The sequence below is a fragment of the Castanea sativa genome, chromosome 10 (genome assembly GCF_040712315.1).
Source record: "Castanea sativa cultivar Marrone di Chiusa Pesio chromosome 10, ASM4071231v1".
NCBI lineage: Eukaryota > Viridiplantae > Streptophyta > Magnoliopsida > Fagales > Fagaceae > Castanea > Castanea sativa.
Window position 1 is genome coordinate 18994117 of NC_134022.1, and position 20956 is coordinate 19015072.

The 20956-nt window shown below is 40.3% G+C and overlaps 1 protein-coding gene across 1 annotated transcript; it reads left to right on the forward strand.

Annotated features, from left to right (window-relative positions):
- The first annotated feature begins 11832 nt into the window (after nt 1-11832).
- LOC142613549 (serine/threonine-protein kinase 52-like) lies at nt 11833-17480 on the forward strand. The gene is made up of 6 exons (XM_075785930.1): nt 11833-12908; nt 15026-15147; nt 15398-15606; nt 15706-15880; nt 16108-16242; nt 17024-17480. Exons 1-6 carry the CDS (start codon nt 12545-12547, stop codon nt 17228-17230), a joined length of 1212 nt encoding a protein of 403 aa, XP_075642045.1. The 5' UTR covers nt 11833-12544; the 3' UTR covers nt 17231-17480.
- The last annotated feature ends 3476 nt before the right edge of the window (nt 17481-20956 follow it).

The following is a 20956-nucleotide window of genomic DNA, read 5'->3' on the forward strand; positions in this document are numbered from 1 at the left end:
ATTCCCCAGGGGCTAATCCCATCAAAACATCAGCAATCGTACTTTACCTGCAGAAAACCGTGGAAATTTGCACACCTTCAACTTTGTAAGTTCTTGCTCTCTCTATTCTTAACCTTTTCTCCTCGGATAGAGTCCTCGGCTGTCCTCGTAGATATTCTCCCCTTTAGAGTTTAGCCTTTCGTTCTTTTCTGATGGGTAGGTTTAAGTGTCTAGTTGATACCGCCGCTGGAATGGAAGGCTTCAGAGCCAAGTATAACATTCCCGGCGATGTAGGTTTAAAATATTGCCCGGCAGAAGCCGTGGCCGGTTCTAGAAAAGAGGGAGAGGTTATCATCCCAATGATAGCTTTTATAGAGGGTGGGATGACCCTCCCAATGAAACCTGTAACTAGGGAGTACCTTTGCAACTACCGGTTGTGTCCCGATCAGTGCCTCCCAAACGTTTTTAGAGTTTTGGGTAGCGTCGATACTTTAAACGAGCAAATGGGTCTAAACCTCACCTGGCACGATGTCGTCTTTCTGTATGAGTCCCATAAACTCTCCAACGTAGGTTACTACATTAAATCCCGCTCCAGCGTCGTCAGGCTAATCTTCTGTCTTCCCAAATCCAACAAAGGTATGAAGGATGACTACCTGATCGTCTCTGGTAACTGGCACGACGGCCTCCACTGCCCAGTTGAGTGGGGAGATCCAGGTGCGACACCTTAGGATTAACCTCCCCATCTCACAACTTCCTTTAATACTCACAAACATGCACACTAACATGTATTTATATTTGTTTAACTTTATCACTTGCTGTGTGAATCTGACCATGTTGTTCACTTTCACGTCTTTCTTTGCAGATAAGCAACACGTGCGTCCACGCTTGAGCCACTGCAGCGTTGCTGATCTAAACCGAGTGCTTCGCTCCGAGGTGTTTGTCAGCGAGGACTTACAACTTAGAGCTGCTCATCTGATTCTGGGGTACACTCCCATCTCTTCGGACTTCCAGGAGATAGAAAACGCCATAGTCGTGGGTGACCGAAGACGAAGGAGAATAAACGTAGCCCGGCCCCACTTTTTGGACGACCACGATCTCCCTGACGCCCCTCACACCGTTTTGTACAACCAGCCCATAGCGGCAATTCCCCTCGTCGTGCACTCTCAGGCAACTGTTGTTCCAGAAGAGCAGGTGTCTTCTTCACATACACTAGACGAAGAGATAGATCAATTCCAACTTGAAGACACCGAAAAACCTCGAGGGAATCAGTTCGTCGTACTTTCTGACGAGGAGGAAGAAGCCACCGAGGCCTCTGGAATTGCAGGGTTTGTAGTTGCCCGATCGGAAGACGAATCCGAGGAAGACATGGATAGGATGCAGGATCTCCTAACCAAGAGAAGTGCGAAGGTCGCCGAGAAAAAGACGGGGGCATCCCAAGCTCTTCCATCTTTGCCACCTCCCCCTCCTCCAGCCGAGCCAAAACTCCCAACCGAGGATCCCAAAAAGAAGAGAAAGGGGGAGGCCGAGGGGACGATCAGCAAGGACCCCAAGAAACCACGACAACAACTTCCACCGGTTCAGCAGCAGAAGCTGGACAAAGGCAAGGGTAGGGCCCGCTCAGTTGAAAGCGGGGAGATTAGAGAAGTGGCCGAAGTGCGCCGAGCACCGGCCACCTGGGCCCCTGACTTAAGGTTGGACGGCGCGCCTATTTCCTGCCAGTCTAGTATTAGGGCGGTCCAGCAAGGTCATGCCCATCACTTGGCAGAAGTGTTGGAGCACCCTCTTCTGCTGCCCAAGGACATGGAAACCTTGGAGAAAATGAGCCAGCCACAACTATTCCTCTCTTTAAAAAAGGACTTAGCGCTGGTAAGTTTACCCCTTTTTAGGAAGATTCCACTTTTAACAATATTCATAAGTTTTTTACTATTCCTGATTCCATCATACTTTGTTACAGGTAATTCAGGAGGTCTTTGTAGCCGAGAAGTTCATAGAAGACACTCGGAAGAAGGCCAGAATTGAGCTGGAGATTAGAATGGAGACTGAGAAGTCCTTGGGCACAGCCCTTGCTGAGAACGAGAAGCTTACCTCGGAGGTGGCTGATCTAAAGAGAGAGAAGAATGGGGCCGAGGCGAATTTGAAGACCATGAAGACCCAGATAGAAGGGCAGCGCAAGCTCCTTCGCGAAAAAGATGATGAGCTCTCCCAAGCCCAAAGGGAACGCTCGGATTTGGAAACGGAACTTGCGCTGATGAAGGAAGAAGCCAACTCATTCCAATGCTCTTTACAGGCTGCCAAGCAGACGAGCTACGAGGAAGGGGTAGCAACCACCGAGGAGCAGCTGACAGAGGCCTTCGCGGCTTTGTGCCGGGAGTACTGTCAGAAAGTCTGGGGGGAAGCCCTAAACGTAGCTGGAGTTCCTCTATCCTCGGATCTGAGGAAGTCCGAGAACGTTTGGCTTCCCCTGGAGATATAGGAGATTGAAGAGGCTCCTGCTGCTACTCCTACCCCTGAGTCAACTCTCCCTGCTCTGCCTCCGATGGTCCCACAGCTAATTCCAAATCCTACAGAACCTTCAGGTTCCAACAAAGAGAAGGAAGGAGGCGAGGATGCAGAGAAGGACTTGAGCCAGAAAGTGGAACCCAACGTCCTTCCAACGAAGACAGCAGACAAAGGAAAGCAAGTCCTGACTCCCTTTGAGCTGGAGTTGAGAAAGACCGAGGCCACCAGTACCTCTCAGCAAGACCCCCCTCCAAAAGCTTAGGACTTAGCTTTAGGACTTCTCTTTTTCTACATCCGGATTAAATATGTAATGTACATTTAAATGATTAATGAAGAACTATTTCGTTTGATTCTCATTTATGTCGCATCCATGTTACTTTATTTTTGTTGTATTGGTCATAAAGATTGCCATTAGTACATTGTCAAAAAGGGGCAGAGCAAACAAATCTAACTTCAAGTTTTGCACAATCATAACCTCCACGCAGTCATTCGCGTGTTATTAAAAACTTAATAAAAAGTAATATGGCTAATATGTTTAAACAATGCATTGGTTAAAAAAGAGAGACCTCATATAACGATTAAAACCTTATAATGTGTAGCATTGTTTTTAGTAGGATGTAAGATCCAAGGACCACTCCTTCCTCACATAAATTTGCTTAATACTTTTAAAGAAATAAAACTTAAGATCCGAGTTATTTGAACGGTAAGGCACTAACTCCCAGACACAATAAGAAGTTAACTTTGATCAAGTTTATAGTCCGAGGACAAGACTTAACTAATTTTCCATTTGATTCTTTAGACCATTAACGTCAAATGTTAATTTTCTCAAAGTAGGAGGTCCGAGGACCCGGCATAACTAAGGTTCTGTTTAACAAATGACAAGACATCAATTTCCACAAGGTTTGTGGTCCGAGGACTACACTTAACCAAGTTTCTGTTTGATTCTTAAGAACAATAGCTTTAAATGTTAATTTTCCCAAAGTAGGAGGTCCGAGGACCCGACATAACTAAGGTTCTGTTTAACAAATGACAAGACATCAATTTCCACAAGGTTTGTGGTCCGAGGACTACACTTAACCAAGTTTCTGTTTGATTCTTGAGAACAATAGCTTTAAATGTTAATTTTTCCAAAGTAGGAGGTCCGAGGACCCGACATAACTAAGGTTCTGTTTAACAAATGACAAGACATCAATTTCCACAAGGTTTGTGGTCCGAGGACTACACTTAACCAAGTTTCTGTTTGATTCTTAAGAACAATAGCTTCAAATGTTAATTTTCCCAAAGTAGGAGGTCCGAGGACCCGACATAACTAAGGTTCTTTTTAACAAATGACAAGACATCAATTTTCACAAGGTTTGTGGTCCGAGGATTACATTTAACCAAGTTTCTGTTTGATTCTTAAGAACAATAGCTTCAAATGTTAATTTTCTCAAAGTAGGAGGTCCGAGGACCCGACATAACTAAGGTTCTGTTTAACAAATGACAAGACATCAATTTCCACAAGGTTTGTGGTCCGAGGACTACACTTAACCAAGTTTCTGTTTGATTCTTAAGAACAATAACTTTAAATGTTAATTTTCCCAAAGTAGGAGGTCCGAGGACCCGACATAACTAAGGTTCTGTTTAACAAATGACAAGACATCAATTTCCACAAGGTTTGTGGTCCGAGGACTACACTTAACCAAGTTTCTGTTTGATTCTTAAGAACAATAACTTTAAATGTTAATTTTCCCAAAGTAGGAGGTCCGAGGACCCAACATAACTAAGGTTCTGTTTAACAAATGACAAGACATCAATTTTCACAAGGTTTGTGGTCCGAGGACTACACTTAACCAAGTTTCTGTTTGATTCTTAAGAACAATAGCTTCAAATGTCAGAGATACTCATAATTTTAAAATGTTCACTGACAAAAGCACAATTTATTAATAATAATACCTTCTAAGATTGTTTACATTCCATGGGCGTGGTACAATTTTTTCATCTAGGTCAGCTAGCCGATATGACCCTATGCCGGCTACTGAAACAATGCGATAGGGGTCCTCCCAGTTGGGTCCTAGCTTACCCCAAGCTGGGTTCTTAGAGGTGCCCACAACTTTTCTTAGTACGAGATCACCAGGTGCAAGTGGCCTTAGCTTCACGTGGGCATCATATCCCCGTTTTAGCTTCTGTTGATAATAAGCCATTTGGACCATAGCTGCCTCGCGCCGTTCCTCAAGTAAATCAAAACCTTTCTCCAGGAGTCCCTTGTTATTCTCCGGGCTAAAAGAACTTGTCTTTAGGGTGGGGAAACCAGATTCCAAAGGTATCACCGCCTCGGCCCCATAAGTCATAGAGAATGGCGTTTCTCCAGTGGACCTGCGCGGTATGGTCCGATACGTCCACAGAACATGAGGGAGCTCTTCTACCCATCGGCCTTTCGCATCGTCCAACCTTTTCTTAAGCCCATTGAATATGATCTTGTTAACGGCCTCAGCTTGCCCATTTCCCTGAGGATAATATGGGGTGGAGAACCAATTTATGATACCCATGTCACCGCAATACTTCCTGAAAGCTTTGCTGTCAAATTGAACTCCATTATCTGATATAAGTGTATGTGGTATTCCAAATCTAGTGACGATGTTCTTCCACACAAACTTCTTGGAATCAACATCTCTAATGTTTGCCAAAGGCTCCGCCTCGACCCATTTAGTAAAGTAATCCGTTCCTACAAGCAGCCATCTTTTGTTACCTGCTGCCCTCGGAAACGGCCCCACTATGTCCAATCCCCACTGTGCGAAGGGCCAAGGACTGGAGAGGGGGTTAAGAACTCCTCCAGGTTAATGGATATTAGGGGCGAACCTCTGGCATTGATCACATTTCCTGGCGTAGTCTTGAGCCTCCCTTTGCATATTGGGCCACCAATAACCCTGAGTTAGAGCTCTGTGGGCCAAGGACCTTCCCCCAGTGTGGCTGCCACAAATCCCTTCATGCAGTTCTTCTAGAAGCCCTTCCGTTGAGTCAGGGTGTACACACAACAAGTACGGTCCTGAAAATGATCGTTTGTACAGTTTCTGGTCCTCGGACAACCAGAAGCGTGGCGCCTTTCGGCGTATCTTATCTGCTTCAGATTTGTCCTCAGGAAGGACATCATTCCTAAGAAAAGATATGACCGGGTCGATCCAACTAGGTCCAGGCCTTATTAAATGCATGCGAGGCGCGTTGGCAATGACAAGAGAGGGTTCTAGTAAATCCTCAACGAGGATAACCCTAGGTAAACCTTGAGCCGAGGACGTTGCCAGCGTGGCCAAGGAGTCTGCATGGGTGTTTCCGCTCCGAGAGATATGAGTTAAGGCGAAGGAGTCAAATTCAGTTTGCTGGCGCTTGATTTGGGCCAAATATTCCTGCATCCTTGGATCTCTAGCCTCCATGGTCCCCGTGACCTGGCCGACCACCAGTTGAGAGTCCGAGAAGACATGGACTTCCTTTCCACCCATTCTATGCACCATTTTCATGCCTACCAAGACTGCTTCGTATTCGGCCTCATTATTAGTGGCCGAGAATGCCAATCTCAAAGACTTTTCGAAAACAATTCCCTCGGGGGACGTCAGGATAAGTCCAACACCTGACCCTCTCTGATTGGCTGCCCCATCCACATACACTTCCCAAATCGGAGATACCGCAGCTGTGATCACACCAACTGATTTTTCACCCATGTGGGCCTCTTTTAGAGTTTCTTCCAGCAATGGCTCGGCAAATTCCGCCACCAAGTCAGCGAGGACCTGGCCCTTCACCGAGGTGCGAGGCTTGTATTTAACATCAAAAGCCCCCAGGATGGTCCCCCACTTTGCTATCCTTCCTGAGTAGTCGGCGCTACGCAGCACTGCCTTGAGGGGCAATTGGGTCAGAACAACCACCGTGTGGGACTGAAAGTAATGGGGAAGCTTTCGCGTGGCATGAACCACGGCCAGGAGCACTTTCTCCAAGGGTTGATAATGCACCTCGGCATCACCTAAAGACTTACTAACGTAATATACCGGTCTTTGCACCCCGTTATCATCTCTTATCAGGATCAGGCTGACCGCGTGGACGGCCACTGCCAGATAAGCAAACAAAATCTCATGTGCCTCCGGACGAGACAGAATGGGTGGCCGAGAAAGATATTGCTTGAGCTGTTGAAAAGCTAACTCGCAGTCCTCGATCCATTGAAACCCTTTCCACTTATTCAACAGTTGGAAGAAAGGACAACACCGGTCAGCTGACCGAGATATGAATCTATTCAAGGCGGCAATCATTCCCGTTAACTTTTGAATTTCTTTTGGGTTCCGAGGAGGCTGCAAGTCCTGAATAGCCTTGACCTGCACCGGATTTACCTCTATGCCTCTATGAGTAATCATGTATCCCAAGAACTTTCCAGACCCCACACCGAAAGAGCACTTTATGGCGTTGAGGCGCAACTTGTACTTTCTCAGTATCTGAAAAGTGTCGGCCAAATCTTTCACGTGTGAGGGTATTATTTTGCTTTTCACCACCATATCGTCTACATATACTTCAATGGTTTTCCCCATTTGCTGTTCGAACATTCTGGTCATCATCCTTTGATAGGTAGCCCCAGCATTCTTCAAGCCGAATGGCATGACCTTATAATAATAATTTCCTGTCGGTGTAATGAAGGCAGTCTTCTCCTAATCCTCTAAGGCCAAGGGAATCTGGTGGTAACCCTGGAAGGTGTCCAAAAAACTCATCCGAGGATGTCCGACAGTGGCATCCACCAGTTGATCAATACGTGGCATTGGGAACGAATCTTTAGGACAGGCCTTGTTCAGATCAATAAAGTCCACACATACCCTCCACGTTCCATTTTTCTTTCTAACAACAACAGTATGAGCCAACCATTCGGGGTAAAAAACTTCTTTGATAGCCCCCGCCCTTTTGAGTTTAAGAACCTCTTCCTTCACAGCCTCAGAATGTTCTCTGGAAGATCGCCGAGGTGGCTGCCTCCTCGGAACAATAGCTGGGTTGACATTTAAGTGATGACAAATGAAGCCCGGATCCACACCTGGAGCTTTATAAGGATCCCACGCAAAAACATCAACATTGTCCTTCAAGAATTCTAACAATTCCATCTTCTCTTGGTGTGGCAAAAGTACACCGACTTGGAAGAATCTCTCTGGGTCATCGGCTACTGGAAACTTCTCTAACTCCTCGCAATGTGTCTCATCTCCTGTCACCATTCCAGATGAATCAGGAGCCGTTAACTGCTATAAGTCTTTGGTGATTAAAGCCGAAGACTTGGCTTCTGTCTGATGTAGTACCGCAGCCGATATGCACTGCCTGGCTACCGATTGGCTGCCGAGGATTTCCTCAACACATTCCCCCGAGGGGAATTTGACTTTAACGTGCAAGGTAGAGGAGACAGCCCCAAGCGCGTGCAGCCAGGGCCTGGCGAGGATGGCTGTATATGGAGAGTACGCGTCAACCACAATGAAATCCACCTCAACCGTTTCTGAGCCGGATTGAACGGGTAAACGGATCTGTCCCTTCGGCACAACGGCTCTCCCTTCGAAGCTTATAAGCGGCGAGTCGTAAGGAGTTAGATCTTCCAACTCCAACCTTAGCCCCTTAAATAAATCAGGGTACATGATATCTGCACCGCTGCCCTGATCTATCATCACCCTTCTCACATCATAGTTCCCTATCCTGAGGGTGACCACAAGAGCATCGTCATGGGGCTGGATAGTCCCTACCTTATCCTCCTCGGAGAAACCTAAGACGGGCAAAGTGCCCTTCAACCTCTTCGGCCTGCTACCCACATCCTCGGCCTGAGGATGGGAAACCGCCATCACCCTAGTGGGACCTGAGCCGGTCCTACCAGGTGCAGCGAAGATAACATTAATTGTTCCCAATGCTGGCCGAGATGAATTGTTCCTTTGGTTGTTTGAGCCAACTTGACTGACCTGCCCAGTGGGCTGACACAAGTACTGCTTCAACTTGCCCTCACTGACGAGCTGCTCCAGATGGTTCCACAGGGTCCGACAGTTCTCGGTAGTGTGGCCCAAATCTTGATGGTACTGACAAAAGAGGTTTTGATTTCTTTTCGCAGGGTCCCCTGCCATCTTGCTGGGCCATCTGAAGAAGGGCTCTTTACGAACTTTCTCTAGTAACTGATGCACTGGTTCTCGGAACACAGTATTTACAGCCTGAGGTGCTGCCGAGCCGGATTGCCCGAAGTAATCCCTCCTCGGCTTGTTGTTGTGATATCTGTCCGACCTGAAATCCCTTCTCTCTTGCGGGATAACCTTCTCATTTCCCTTCCCCTGCTGCTGGTCTTCCTCTACCCTTTTGTACTCATCAATACGATCCATAAGGCGGCGTACGCTGCGGACGGGCTTTTTCGTCAAAGACTTTCTTAGGTCGTGGTCAGTAGGAAGACCTACCTTAAAGGTATTAAGCGCCACCTCATCAAAATCACCATCTATTTCATTAAACATTTCCCAGTATCGGTCGGAGTATGCTTTCAGCGTCTCCCCTTCCTTCATGGCCATGGATAGCAGCGAGTCCAATGGCCGAGGGACTCTGCTACACGTAATGAACCGCGAATCGAATGCCCTAGTTAGCTCCCCGAATGAGCCTACAGACCCCGATTTGAGACCGTTAAACCATCTCATAGCCATAGGTCCCAAGCTGGAAGGAAAAACTTTACACATCAGAGTCTCGTTGTGAGAGTGCACTGCCATCCTCTGGTTGAAGTGACTCACGTGCTCCACCGGATCAGTCCGGCCATTGTAGATGGTAAAGGTGGGCTGGGTGAACCTCCTGGGAAGCCTCCCCCTCTCAATCCTCCGTGAAAACGGAGATTTGGAGAGTTGGTGTAACGCCTTACTCATAGCGTCGTTGCCTAAGCCCCTAGAAGGAAGATTCTTGCGTCTGCGAGCTGGCCGGTCGTCCTCCTCACCGGAGGACACTGAGCTGGCAGATGAGCACGATCTCGAACTGTAGCCAGCTCGCCTATCCTCTTCCGAGGAAGGATTAGGTGAAGATAATGAAGGCCTACGTCTGGCGCGGCGTAGCTTTCTCTTTAAACGGTTGATCTCGTTCTGCATGGCTTTAGAACCGTCCTCCTGGGGGGCGCTACCCCCACCATGAGTATGGCTGGCGCCTGGGTACTCTGTATGGACACTTCCCTCATGATCCCTTCGATGTTCAAGACGCTCGAAATGGTCCTCCGGTTGTGATCCCTGTGACTTTGCATGGTAAGAGCCTAAGCCTGCCATAATATCCCTACCTCTTCTAGACTAGATTTCCCACAGATGGCGCCAATTGTAAGTGCACAATTGCACCTGGCCCCAAGAACAGTTACGGGCTCAGGCCCAATGAGCCTTAAACAATATGAATTTGTAAAGTGTGGGCTTGAAACCCAGGTTAGAAGTGTCTGAGGATTAAATGACAAGCCAAAGATTGCAAACACTTGAAAACAACAAGGAATATTGTAATCAACCTGCTCGGACGTAAGCCAAGAGCTGTTCTTATATTATCTCTTTCTCTTTTTTCTTTTTCTTTTTGATTACAAAAAAAGGGAACCCCCCATTCCTGTTCTAGGTTGCTTCTTAAATACTCCTCTTTTTGATACTTTGTACACGTGTTGCCCCCACTCCCCCTTAGCCTAGATATTTCTTTTCTCAGTGCCTTTGAATAGTAACCAGAAGTTTCCCTTCCACTGTTCAGGTGTCACTTCCCCATTAATGCGGCCAGGGTGGTAGGTGCAGGGTCTTTAATGTGGAGGTGGCAGCCTTTATCTTTGGTATTTCTCTAATATCGGTGCTTCTAGGACATTCAAGGGTTCACCCCCTTTAACCATTGGTCTTGACCGTGTCATTCCCTAACCTTTACCATGAAGTCCTGGGTTCTCCGGTGTCCGTCCAAAGGGAAATTCACCCTCGGCTAGATCCTCGGATCCTCGGCGTATGGGCTGACCCGTAGTACTAACAAGTTCTAAACCCAAGAGCAGGTCGGCCTTCCTTAGCACGGCCCAAAGGCCCACACCCCCATCAGGGTCTTTTTACTCCCCACACTATTAAAAACTGTAAAACTAAAATATAGTTCTTTAATTGCAGTGCATTATGTTTGCTAAAGTCAAATACATGGTAATATAAACAATATTATTTTCTAACCACAATTATATTCAATACAGTTATGTCTTTGGATACAATTAGTGAACCTAAGAGTAACCACATTAACATGTGTATAGTCTTCTAAAATAGAAAGAAGTACCAATTTTACACATTTTGAAAAAAAAAAAACACTCACATCAGTGGGTGTAAAAATGTGTAAATATACACATTGGTTATAGTAACCGTGCATAGATACACGATTATTGTAACTCGTCCATTTATTATTTTATTAATTTTTTTCTCTCTCTTGTCTCTGGTTGGTCTTCGTTTTTCTCATTTTTTTCTCTCGTCTTTGCTTCTTTTTCCTTCTCTCTCTCTCTCACTCCTCATTCACTCTCTGCTTCAACCACTCATCTGTATGCTCTTCTTTCTTCAAGTTTTTTTTTTCTACATTGTTGTTTAGCTTTCTCAGCTTCATCACCTTTTCATCGATTCTCTTTGTGCTGTTGCAGATGTTAGATTTAGAAGCTTAGCCATCACTCTTTCTTTCTCTCTCAACCATTTGGTAAACGGAGAACATGGGGTCTTCTTTGTTGGCGTCGACTTTGGCGAGAGTCGGAGGAGGCTCCGATCAACTTTCACAGCTGCAGCCTTGGGTTTTGGGTTGAATGGGTCTGAATACCTAGATTGAAGCAATTGGCCTCTCTTTTAAAAAATCAAAAACCATGAGAATAAGGAACAAAAAAAGCACAAAGCAAGTAAACAGATCTGGGTTTTGGCTTAATAGTGGCTGGGTGATGATGACAGTGGTTGGGTTTGAGAGGGAGAGAGAGGCCATGAGTGAGAAAATAATAAAAAATGTAAAAGAATGAATATTTATTGAATAAATATGTAGAATAGATAAACTAATGTGACTGTTTTGTAAAAATGAATGTGTAAAATAAAAAAAAAGTATATTTTAGATATGTAAATTTACAAATTTTTTTCATCCACTCATGTGGATGCTCTAAATAACTATACCTAAACCTAATCTAAGTTTAGGTAGAGTCCTGTCAAAAAAAGAAAGGGCAATTACGTCAATCCAAATGCAGAAAGCTGCGATGAAAAAACAAAAGAAAAGAAAGAGCAACTCAAATGGCTGGTAAATCCGTTAAATAACAGCGTGTCCAAGTACAACAACTGCATAGAATATACGTTTGATTCTTATAAAAAAAGAAAAAAAAAAAAGAAAAAAAAGAATATATGTTTGATTTTGAAACAGTCACGCAGCTAATCTAGGCCACAACTCCGCGCCTCTCCTTTCTTCTCTCTCTCAGATTTGCTTCACTTTAGATTCCCCTTTTCTTTATTTATTTATTTATTTTTTCCCTTCTTGTTCTGTACTTTTAAATTATTATTATTATTTTTATTGTTTCCTTCCTCTTTCATTCCTCAAATCTTGTACACAAAGCTCTTTACTTTCCTTTCGAATCCACCTATTCTTCACCCCCACTGCCTTTTTGTTTTTGGGTTTTTTTCCCTCTTTCTTTTTCTTTTCTGTGGGGGTGATTTCTTTTATTTAAATTTAGTGTTTTAGTTTAATTTAGTTAATTTATAATATTATTCTAGTTATTTTTCTGTATTTGTTGCATTGGGTTTTTTGGTTCTTCCAGAGAATTGCCAAATTTGAATATTTATGATAAACTCAGGGTTTTGAGCTCCTAGTTTTGTGGGGTTGGATTATTATTTTTTTTTAATTTTAATTTTGAAATCTATTATTGTCAACCGAGTAAGAATAAGTATAACTTTTTTCATTGCCCATTTCGATTATTTCAAAAAATTTTTGGTAGTTTTGGTTTAAACTGGAAAGCAAATAAATGTTATCTATGAAATACAGTCCATTTTTTTACTACAATTAGTCCTGTTTTTTTTTAAAAAAACTTGTTGGGTATTTTTGGGTTTCCTTTGTTTTTTTCTTTTTCTGAAATTTCTGATTTAAAATGGATTTGAGCAACGGTGAGGGATTTGGAGCTGTCATGGCAGCTGACAAGTCCAAAAATCATGAAGTAGAAATTGCTTTGAAAGTGTCTAATTCCAAAGAGGAGGCCTTGAGCTCAAACGTGAATGATGTGAAAAGTATTAGTAGCAAGGATATGTTTTTCAGGGCTGATATGATTGACTTCAAAAGCTTGGATATACAGCTGGAAAAGCACTTGAGCCGGGTTTGGTCAAAAGACAGGGAGGTGAAGACTCACAAGGAAGAGTGGGAGATTGAATTGGCTAAATTGGATCTAAGAAATGTTATAGCTCATGGGACTTATGGGACAGTATACCGAGGTGTCTATGATGGCCAAGATGTTGCAGGTAATTTGATCAGTCATCCCGCTTTCCTTGTTTAAGAATTCATTATCCTGCCAATGAGGTATAGCTCAACAGGCACTTCCTTCTCCCATAATAATGAGATGAAGGGTGAGGCCATGGGTTCAAGAACCACTAAGTGTGAGTATAGCTTATCGATAAGTAAATCATATATCTCGCTTAATGATATACTTACTTTGTTAGATTTATGTTTTTGGCTTTCTTATTCTTAGTGTTCCATTGTTTAAAAATTGGGTGCATGCTTTATAATGAATTCAAACTATTAGTTAAACTGGAGTGAAGAAAAAGTACCTTGTGTTACGTATCAAAAAATATATAAAAAAAGTAACTTGTGAAGTATATTGCTAGGCACATTGCTAAACGATTTTTCAGACCTTTAAATCCTGAATCGTGGAATTCAATTTCTGATTCTGTGCTTTTAACTCACCTCCTCCCCCTCTAAGAATAAGGTGGGGGTGTGGCCATGGCTCATGGGTTCAAAACCCACCAGCTGTGTGTATAAAGTAATTATTTCAATCAAGTTCTTGTGCTGACAATCCGTAGTTTGGCAGAATAAGCAGCACACATGTGATATATGATGAGTTTTACAAGGTGTGGCTTTCATCATGTATAAGAGCCACTCATTTTGAGGCATGATCCTTCCTCAATTTGTATTTAGAGGCTGCATCTTCAAGCTTTTGAATATCCCTTGAAGGCCAAGCCCAACGTACCTTCGACAGTATGTTGTATATCATATCTTTTATGGTTTTAAAAGAAACCTTTGCTTAGGGGATTGGGTACGTATTTTGTGCAATTTCAAGTGTGCACTAATATATTCTGAAGAAGGATAGATAGTACAACAATAAACACATGCAATACACTATTAAGTTCTGCATATATGTTAAGTTAATAAGAAGAAAATTTGTAAAATATCTAAGTATTCAATGTAGGTGCCATGTTGTCAAGTGTCTAGCATACCAATTTTTATATAGAGAAGTGCCCTGCTGTATTTGTCTGTAACTTAGTGTTATTTGTTGAAATTTTACTGTTAGTAGAAAATGTTTTCTATTGAAACCAGAGAGACATTCCTTTCTTGGGAGTTTTAAAGTAATCTTGGTTCAGATTTGACTTTTTTATCTTTGAAAAATCAGCTAAATTTATTCTCTGTGATTGCCTTTACAGAATCCTGTTTCTGTTAACAACTAAAATCTGATTAAAACTTTAGAGAAATCTGTTTTCTATGATATTTCCCCAAAATTGAGGATGCTTGTATGATGTAATGTCTCCTCAACCTCTTGGAACATTTTAAACAAATTTCCATAATATTAATACTTATTAACATTTTGGTTACAGTTCTTAAAATTGGATGTCATATAGAAGGTAACAGTCTTTTAAGTTATTATTTTTATGTTATCATATTTGTAACCTTTTATAGCTGTATTAGGTTTTTGGTTCTCTGTCCACTTCATTTCCTAGATTATCTCCATTCCTGCTCCCAAGGTGTAAACTATATGCTAAGTCCAAAGATTCATGTGATTTATTTTTGTTGGGACTCCCATAGAAAGTGCTGGGTGTCTGTCAACATTTGCTTCCAATGGATGACATACTGTGCTAGAAACTTGATAATCAAATAGTATTCTGATACCTAATAGAATAATGTTAAATGATTAAATTTACGTAATAGTGACATTATATCAGCTTCAATTCATTAAGCATCAGTCAAACTGAGGACTTGATTGCTCCATTTCTTTTAACTGCATGTAGTGCAGGAGGTGACAGTTGACCTAGAGCTCATTGACGTGTTTTGTGCTAAATATTAAGTTGATGTAGTATTTTTCTTCTGAATTTGGACTATGACGTTTACTATACTATATCAGAAAGCAATACATTTATGCGTGTTTCCATATATACATAAATATGTACATGTCTGTGAGTGCTTTGTAAGTAAGATGATGTGCCAAATATCAGCCTTAATAATTGTAAAAAGCAGTGTGCTTTCATTTCTGTGAAATAACCCCTGAAACATTGCTGAACGGTCCAATAGTATTAAATTATCTCATTTCTGTATATAGATAAAATTTTTGAAAGGACTGACTGCCCACTGTTATTCTTAATATTTATAGTGAAGCTATTGGACTGGGGAGAGGATGGTATTGCCACAGCTGCTGAAACTGCTGCTCTTAGGGCGTCGTTTCGGCAGGAAGTTGCTGTTTGGCACAAGCTTGACCATCCAAATGTTACAAAGGTAGAATATATGCATCTTTGACAGATACTATGATGCCATGCATTTTTACAGCCAGTCCACACATGCGTGCACACGCACACAAAGAGGTTAAAAAAATAATCATTGACTGGTTATATTTGATAAGAAGAGAAAAACTTTTGTCTTTTTGTCAAGTGATAACAATAGAACTGAGGCCCAATTGAGTTAAGTTGTATTAACTTCAATAGTTTATTTATGTTAAGTTTTAAATTCAAAAAAATCTTTTCAACAGTTTATTGGAGCTTCAATGGGAACTTCGAATCTCAAATTCCCCTTGAAGAATGAATCAGGTGAAGGTCATAATCCTCTTCCATCCAGGGCATGTTGTGTTGTTGTTGAGTACCTTCCGGGTGGGACTTTAAAGAAGTTTTTAATTAGGAATGTGAGAAAGAAACTTGCCTTTAAGGTTGTCATTCAAATTGCTTTGGATCTCTCTAGAGGGTAAGTATATTAATTATATAAGGCCGGAGTTTATTACAGTATGCTGTTGGATTTAAATTATTGGATCATGACTATGTATTCTTTAATCCAACCTTGCAGGTTGGGTTATCTTCACTCAAAAAAGATTGTACATCGTGATGTCAAAACGGAAAATATGCTGCTAGATTCTCAGAGAACTTTGAAAATTGCTGATTTTGGGGTTGCTCGTGTTGAAGCCCAAAACCCAAAGGACATGACTGGAGAAACTGGTACCCTCGGGTACATGGCCCCAGAGGTACCCACTCCTTTTTTACAGAATTCAGTCATGTCTACAATTGGGAGTATCATAACCATATAATGTTCAATTCCACAAAATCCTTTTAGTGGTGTGTTTCATTTTGAGTCCTTAGAAGCAAAAATGAGTCTCTAAAGATTTGAAGCAAGTTGTTATACTCCCTATCTCTGGCTATAATTTCCCTTTGCTTAAAGCTAGAGACAACTTTAAGAAGATAATTTTTGCAGGTCCTTGATGGTAAGCCCTACAATAGAAAATGTGATGTCTATAGTTTTGGAATATGCTTGTGGGAGATCTATTGCTGTGACATGCCTTATCCTAATCTTAGTTTTGCTGAAGTTTCATCTGCAGTTGTGCGACAGGTTCGTTTTTTGTTTATAACAACACTACAAGATTAGGTTCTTTATCAAGTGTCACTATACATATGTATATAAAGTACAGAAATTCAACGCTGCAATTATCAACTAGTCTACTTGGAAACATCCTTTGGCATTGCCTTTTATTTTATTTTATTTAAAAAGAAAACTTCACTGATTTATAAAATTCAAATCTTTTTACTCCAGCGCCTAGTGATATAAATTATGCGCTTAATATCTATGTTCTAGCTTAACTGGCCTTAAAACTATTTCTCTGGGGTCTTTGAATCATTTTGACCACCAAAAATTTTCTGCTATCTTAGGTACTGCTTAGTTTACTTCCAAACCTGTGAAAGGTCAATAGTTGGCCATAAGAAATTTTGACTAGTTTATTTTCCTTTGACCTATAATTCGCTTATCTCCAAATGGAAAACCATATGCATGTTTTTTCCTAATTCAAAATGGTACTTTATTCATTGCACCATGTAGCAAATGTCTATCTTTTCATGCGTGCTTTTGGCCTAGGGGCCGTGTTTAAGGTTGGAATATATTCAGCCCTGATCCCTAGATGGCTTATATCTTTAGGTGTTTTATCTAGGTGCTCTAGATCATAGAATCTGACTTTTTGCTGAAAGTTTGTTTACAAAAAAACAAGATTTTAAAAAGTTGTGTATAAGCAAATAAACTAGAAAGTTAAAAGAAAAAAGATTTTGGCAAACGCACACACTTGCCTACCATAAAAAGTGATGCTATGTTGATGAAATGTGTTTGAAATTGTTTTTGACAGAACTTACGCCCAGAAATCCCAAGATGTTGTCCAAGTTCATTGGCGAGCATCATGCGAAAATGTTGGGATGCACACCCAGAGAAACGTCCAGACATGGATGAGGTGGTGAGAATGTTAGAAGCATTAGACACTAGCAAGGGTGGTGGCATGATTCCTGATGACCAGGTTAATGGTTGTTTCTGTTTCAGCACAGCTCGTGGCCCATAGTAGTATCATATTACAAGTGCAAATGAAGTTAGTCTTGCAGAACTAGTTTGCTTGACTTGCAAATGGTCTTAAAATAAGTAGTTCACAATTTTCTGTAGTGGATAAAAAGAAATACAATTGACATTTTAGAATTTGTGGTTCCTATGAGATCTTACACAATTCACTGTATAGAGATTGGTGGGGCAACAATTTATCACTGTAAACACTTTTGTTGCATAATATTAGTAGCATGGTTTGTGGTTTCCTGCAACTTTGTATTTGTTAGATAACTAAGCAAATCCCAAGAAATACAATAATCTGTCTGTTAAAAAGCAGAAACGATGAACAAAAAAAAAAAAAAAAACCATTTGTTTCTACGCATACCTTCTCTATGATTAATCTTACAATATGCAGGATCTATTAAGTGTTCTATAATGCCTCTCACGAAATGAATATTATTGAGACTAGTTTGTTGGAGTTTTGTTACAAGAATAAAACACAACATGCATAAGCTAAATGTTCAAATGAATTTGGTGAGAAAAGCAAGAGAGAAGCTTATAGATAATCATAGGATAAATAGTCAAGAGATGCAACTCTTTGGCAATGCGACATAACCTTTGGTAATGAGTTGGATTAGGCTTATTATGGACATCTTTTTTTGGGTTTGGTCTGACGTACAATTTAAACATTGCCTTCAAGCTTCATGAAGTAACTTCAGGAGTATTTGTGAATTTAATTTCATTGTTAAACTATTGTGAGACCTCTTTTTATAAAAATAAGGTAGAGGTTGAGATAGTGAGTTTATGACCTATCATGCCATGAAATTACGCGTTTCCACTAGAACATGAATCTCGAATCTACAGTGTGCAAGATTGCAATTTGAGGGGGTTATGATTCTTATGAATAACCATGAAAGACTATTCTCTGCCCATTGCGTGTTTGGCATATTATTGGGATGAACATGTTCAATGTTGTGAGTGGGAATCTGCATGTGTTGCACAAAAGAATTGTCCTTATCACAAAGTCCAATTTGAAAAAAAATGAGATGGTGGACTTATAATTAGCCCCGATTATAGATAGGCAGATCATGGAAATGTGTTACTAATTAGTAATTACCTCTCTCTCTTTTTGTGAGAGGTTGTGTAGGTGCAAACTCAATAATAATGGAAACAACACTATTATGACTGAATAACCTCTACACAAAGTGTTCAAGCCCAAAGCCCAAAGCCCAACATCCTTCCTTGCCAAACAAATAGAGTTACACAATTAATGAATGAGATAAGGAGTTTCCGAAGAATAAAAAGACCCTTCATTCACCTTCCCTTTGCACACGTATCTAGCCCAATATCTAAATCAATACATATTAGTCCATTAATCACCACAATTAAAAAGAATAACATAGTTTATCTTATTTTCAATGTCACATTAAACATTTTCACTAACTCTCCATCTTCCATGTTAACTCCCACATTTTTACAATTATGTTGTAATAAAAATTCATTTTAATTAATTAATATTAAAATGCTCCAACAATTCCCCCCTCACTATGCATTATGAAGGTGTGCTCTGCATTGAACCTTCACTTAGTAAAACAATGATCTCAACTTTAAAGTCATAGTGGTCTCAGACTTGTACTAGGACTGCTTTGGGGAAATGAGGCGTCACTGCTTACACATAACAACCTAGGTGTTGACATGAGCTTTTATAGCTAATGTTTTACGACCGTCTATCGATCTCAGTTTCATGAGTGTATTTGAGATTAAGTCCAAATCTCATAGGGAGTGGCTCCACTCCCACTCTCACATAGGTGAAATTTTGTCAAGGGTGTTCTTGTAATTCTAACACCCCACTTAGACGAACTACAAATTTCATTAAGAGTTTTTTTACTTAACCTCTCCACATTACTAGATAGATGCACTTACATCATAGTGATGAACAATTAAAAAATTATTTACAAAATAAATAATTAAAGAAATAAATAGTGCATTTCTTACAACCATTGTATGGTTTGTTTTTCACATTGAACTAAATTCTCAGGATCTCTAGTTCTTGGGTTGGGTATCTTCATGCATGACTCATGATTCTATGAACTTTAGTCTCATCTCCCTTGATGTATTCCAGACCATATCTTTTGCCAAGGCCTTGGTAAATGGATCTGCAAGATTATTATTAGATTTAATATAATCCACAGTTATGATGCTACTACTTAAATAAGATCACACGGTATTGTGCTTTCTTCTTATAGGTTTGGATTTACCGTTGTAATAACGGTTTTTAACTTTACCAATTACGGCAGTGCTATCACAATGAATAATATAGGTGGAATTGGCTTTTCCCAAAGTAGAATTTCATATAACAAATCTTTAAGCCAATTTTCCTTTTCACTAATTGAGCGCTATTAATTTAGCTTCCACTGTTGAATTAGCAATTATTGTTTGCTTTTTAGATTTCCAATAAATAGCATCACTACCTAAGGAAAAAATATAACTAGTGGTAGAGAGAGAATCACTTGATAAAGTATTCCAATTGACATCACTAAAAGTTTCAATCACAACAGGGTACTTTTTATCAAATAAACCATAACTTTTGGTACCAATTAAATATCTCATGACTCGATTAATAGCTAGCCAATGATCTCTACTAGGCTTACTAGTAAATCTACTAAATACTTCTACTACATATGCAATGTTAGGTATAGTACAATTAGTAGCATAACGCAAACTACCAATGATGCTAGAATAATCCTTTTGATTAAAAATCTCTTCATCATTATTCACAGGAAATAAATGAACACTAGAATCAAAAGGAGTAGCTACACTTTTGTGATCATGAAAATTATTTTTTCTCAAAATTTTCTCAACTTAATGTGATTGATTTAGAAATGCTCTATCACATGTTTTTGTAATTTTTATGCCCAAAATAAAATTAGCCTCACCAAGATCTTTCATATCAAAATGGCTTTTAAGCATATTTTTTTGTCACATTTATAACATGCATATTTGAGCCAAAAATCAACATATCATCCACGTAGAGGCTAATAATAACATGTAAATTATTCTATGATTTAGAGTAAATACACTTATCACATTCATTTGATTTACAACCATTTTTAATCATGCAGGAATCAAACTTTTCATGCTACTGTTTTGGTGCATGTTTTAAGCCATATATGGATTTAGTTAGCTTACATACCTTGCTTTCTTGTCTAGGCTCTCTGGGTTGATCCATATAAATCTCTTCCTCTAGGTCCCCATTTACAAAAGCAGTTTTTACAACCATTTGATGAATTTTCAAATGAAAAATTGCAACAATAGCAATTAACAATCTAATAGATGTAATTCTTGTTACCGGAGAAAATGTATCAAAGAAATTAAAATCAGTTTTTTGTTTAAAACCTTTTGCAACAAGTCTAGCTTTAAATTTATCTATTGATCCATCCAGTTTTAACTTTTTTCTAAGGACCCATTTACAACTTATGGTCTTACAACTCGATGGAAGATCTACTAATTTCCAAGTTCTATTAGAAATCAGAAATTTCATCTCATCATTTACAATCTCTTTTTAAAATATAGCATTAGGTAATATTAAAGCTTCTTTTAAATTTTGGAGATTTTCCTCAATGTTAAAAACATAATAATCAAGACCAAAATCCTTTTCACATCTAGCTCTTTTACTTCTTCTAGGTTCTATTTCAAAATTTTCTTGAATATGTAAGTGAGAAGTAGAAGAATTAGGTTGTGACAAAAA

Coding starts and splice junctions, on each gene's coding strand:
- LOC142613549 (XM_075785930.1), top strand. CDS start 12,545: ATGGATTTGAGCAACGGTGAGGGATTTGGAGCTGTCATGGCAGCTGAC. Junction 12,909..15,025: donor TGATGGCCAAGATGTTGCAG/GTAATTTGATCA, acceptor TAATATTTATAG/TGAAGCTATTGGACTGGGGA. Junction 16,243..17,023: donor CATCTGCAGTTGTGCGACAG/GTTCGTTTTTTG, acceptor TGTTTTTGACAG/AACTTACGCCCAGAAATCCC.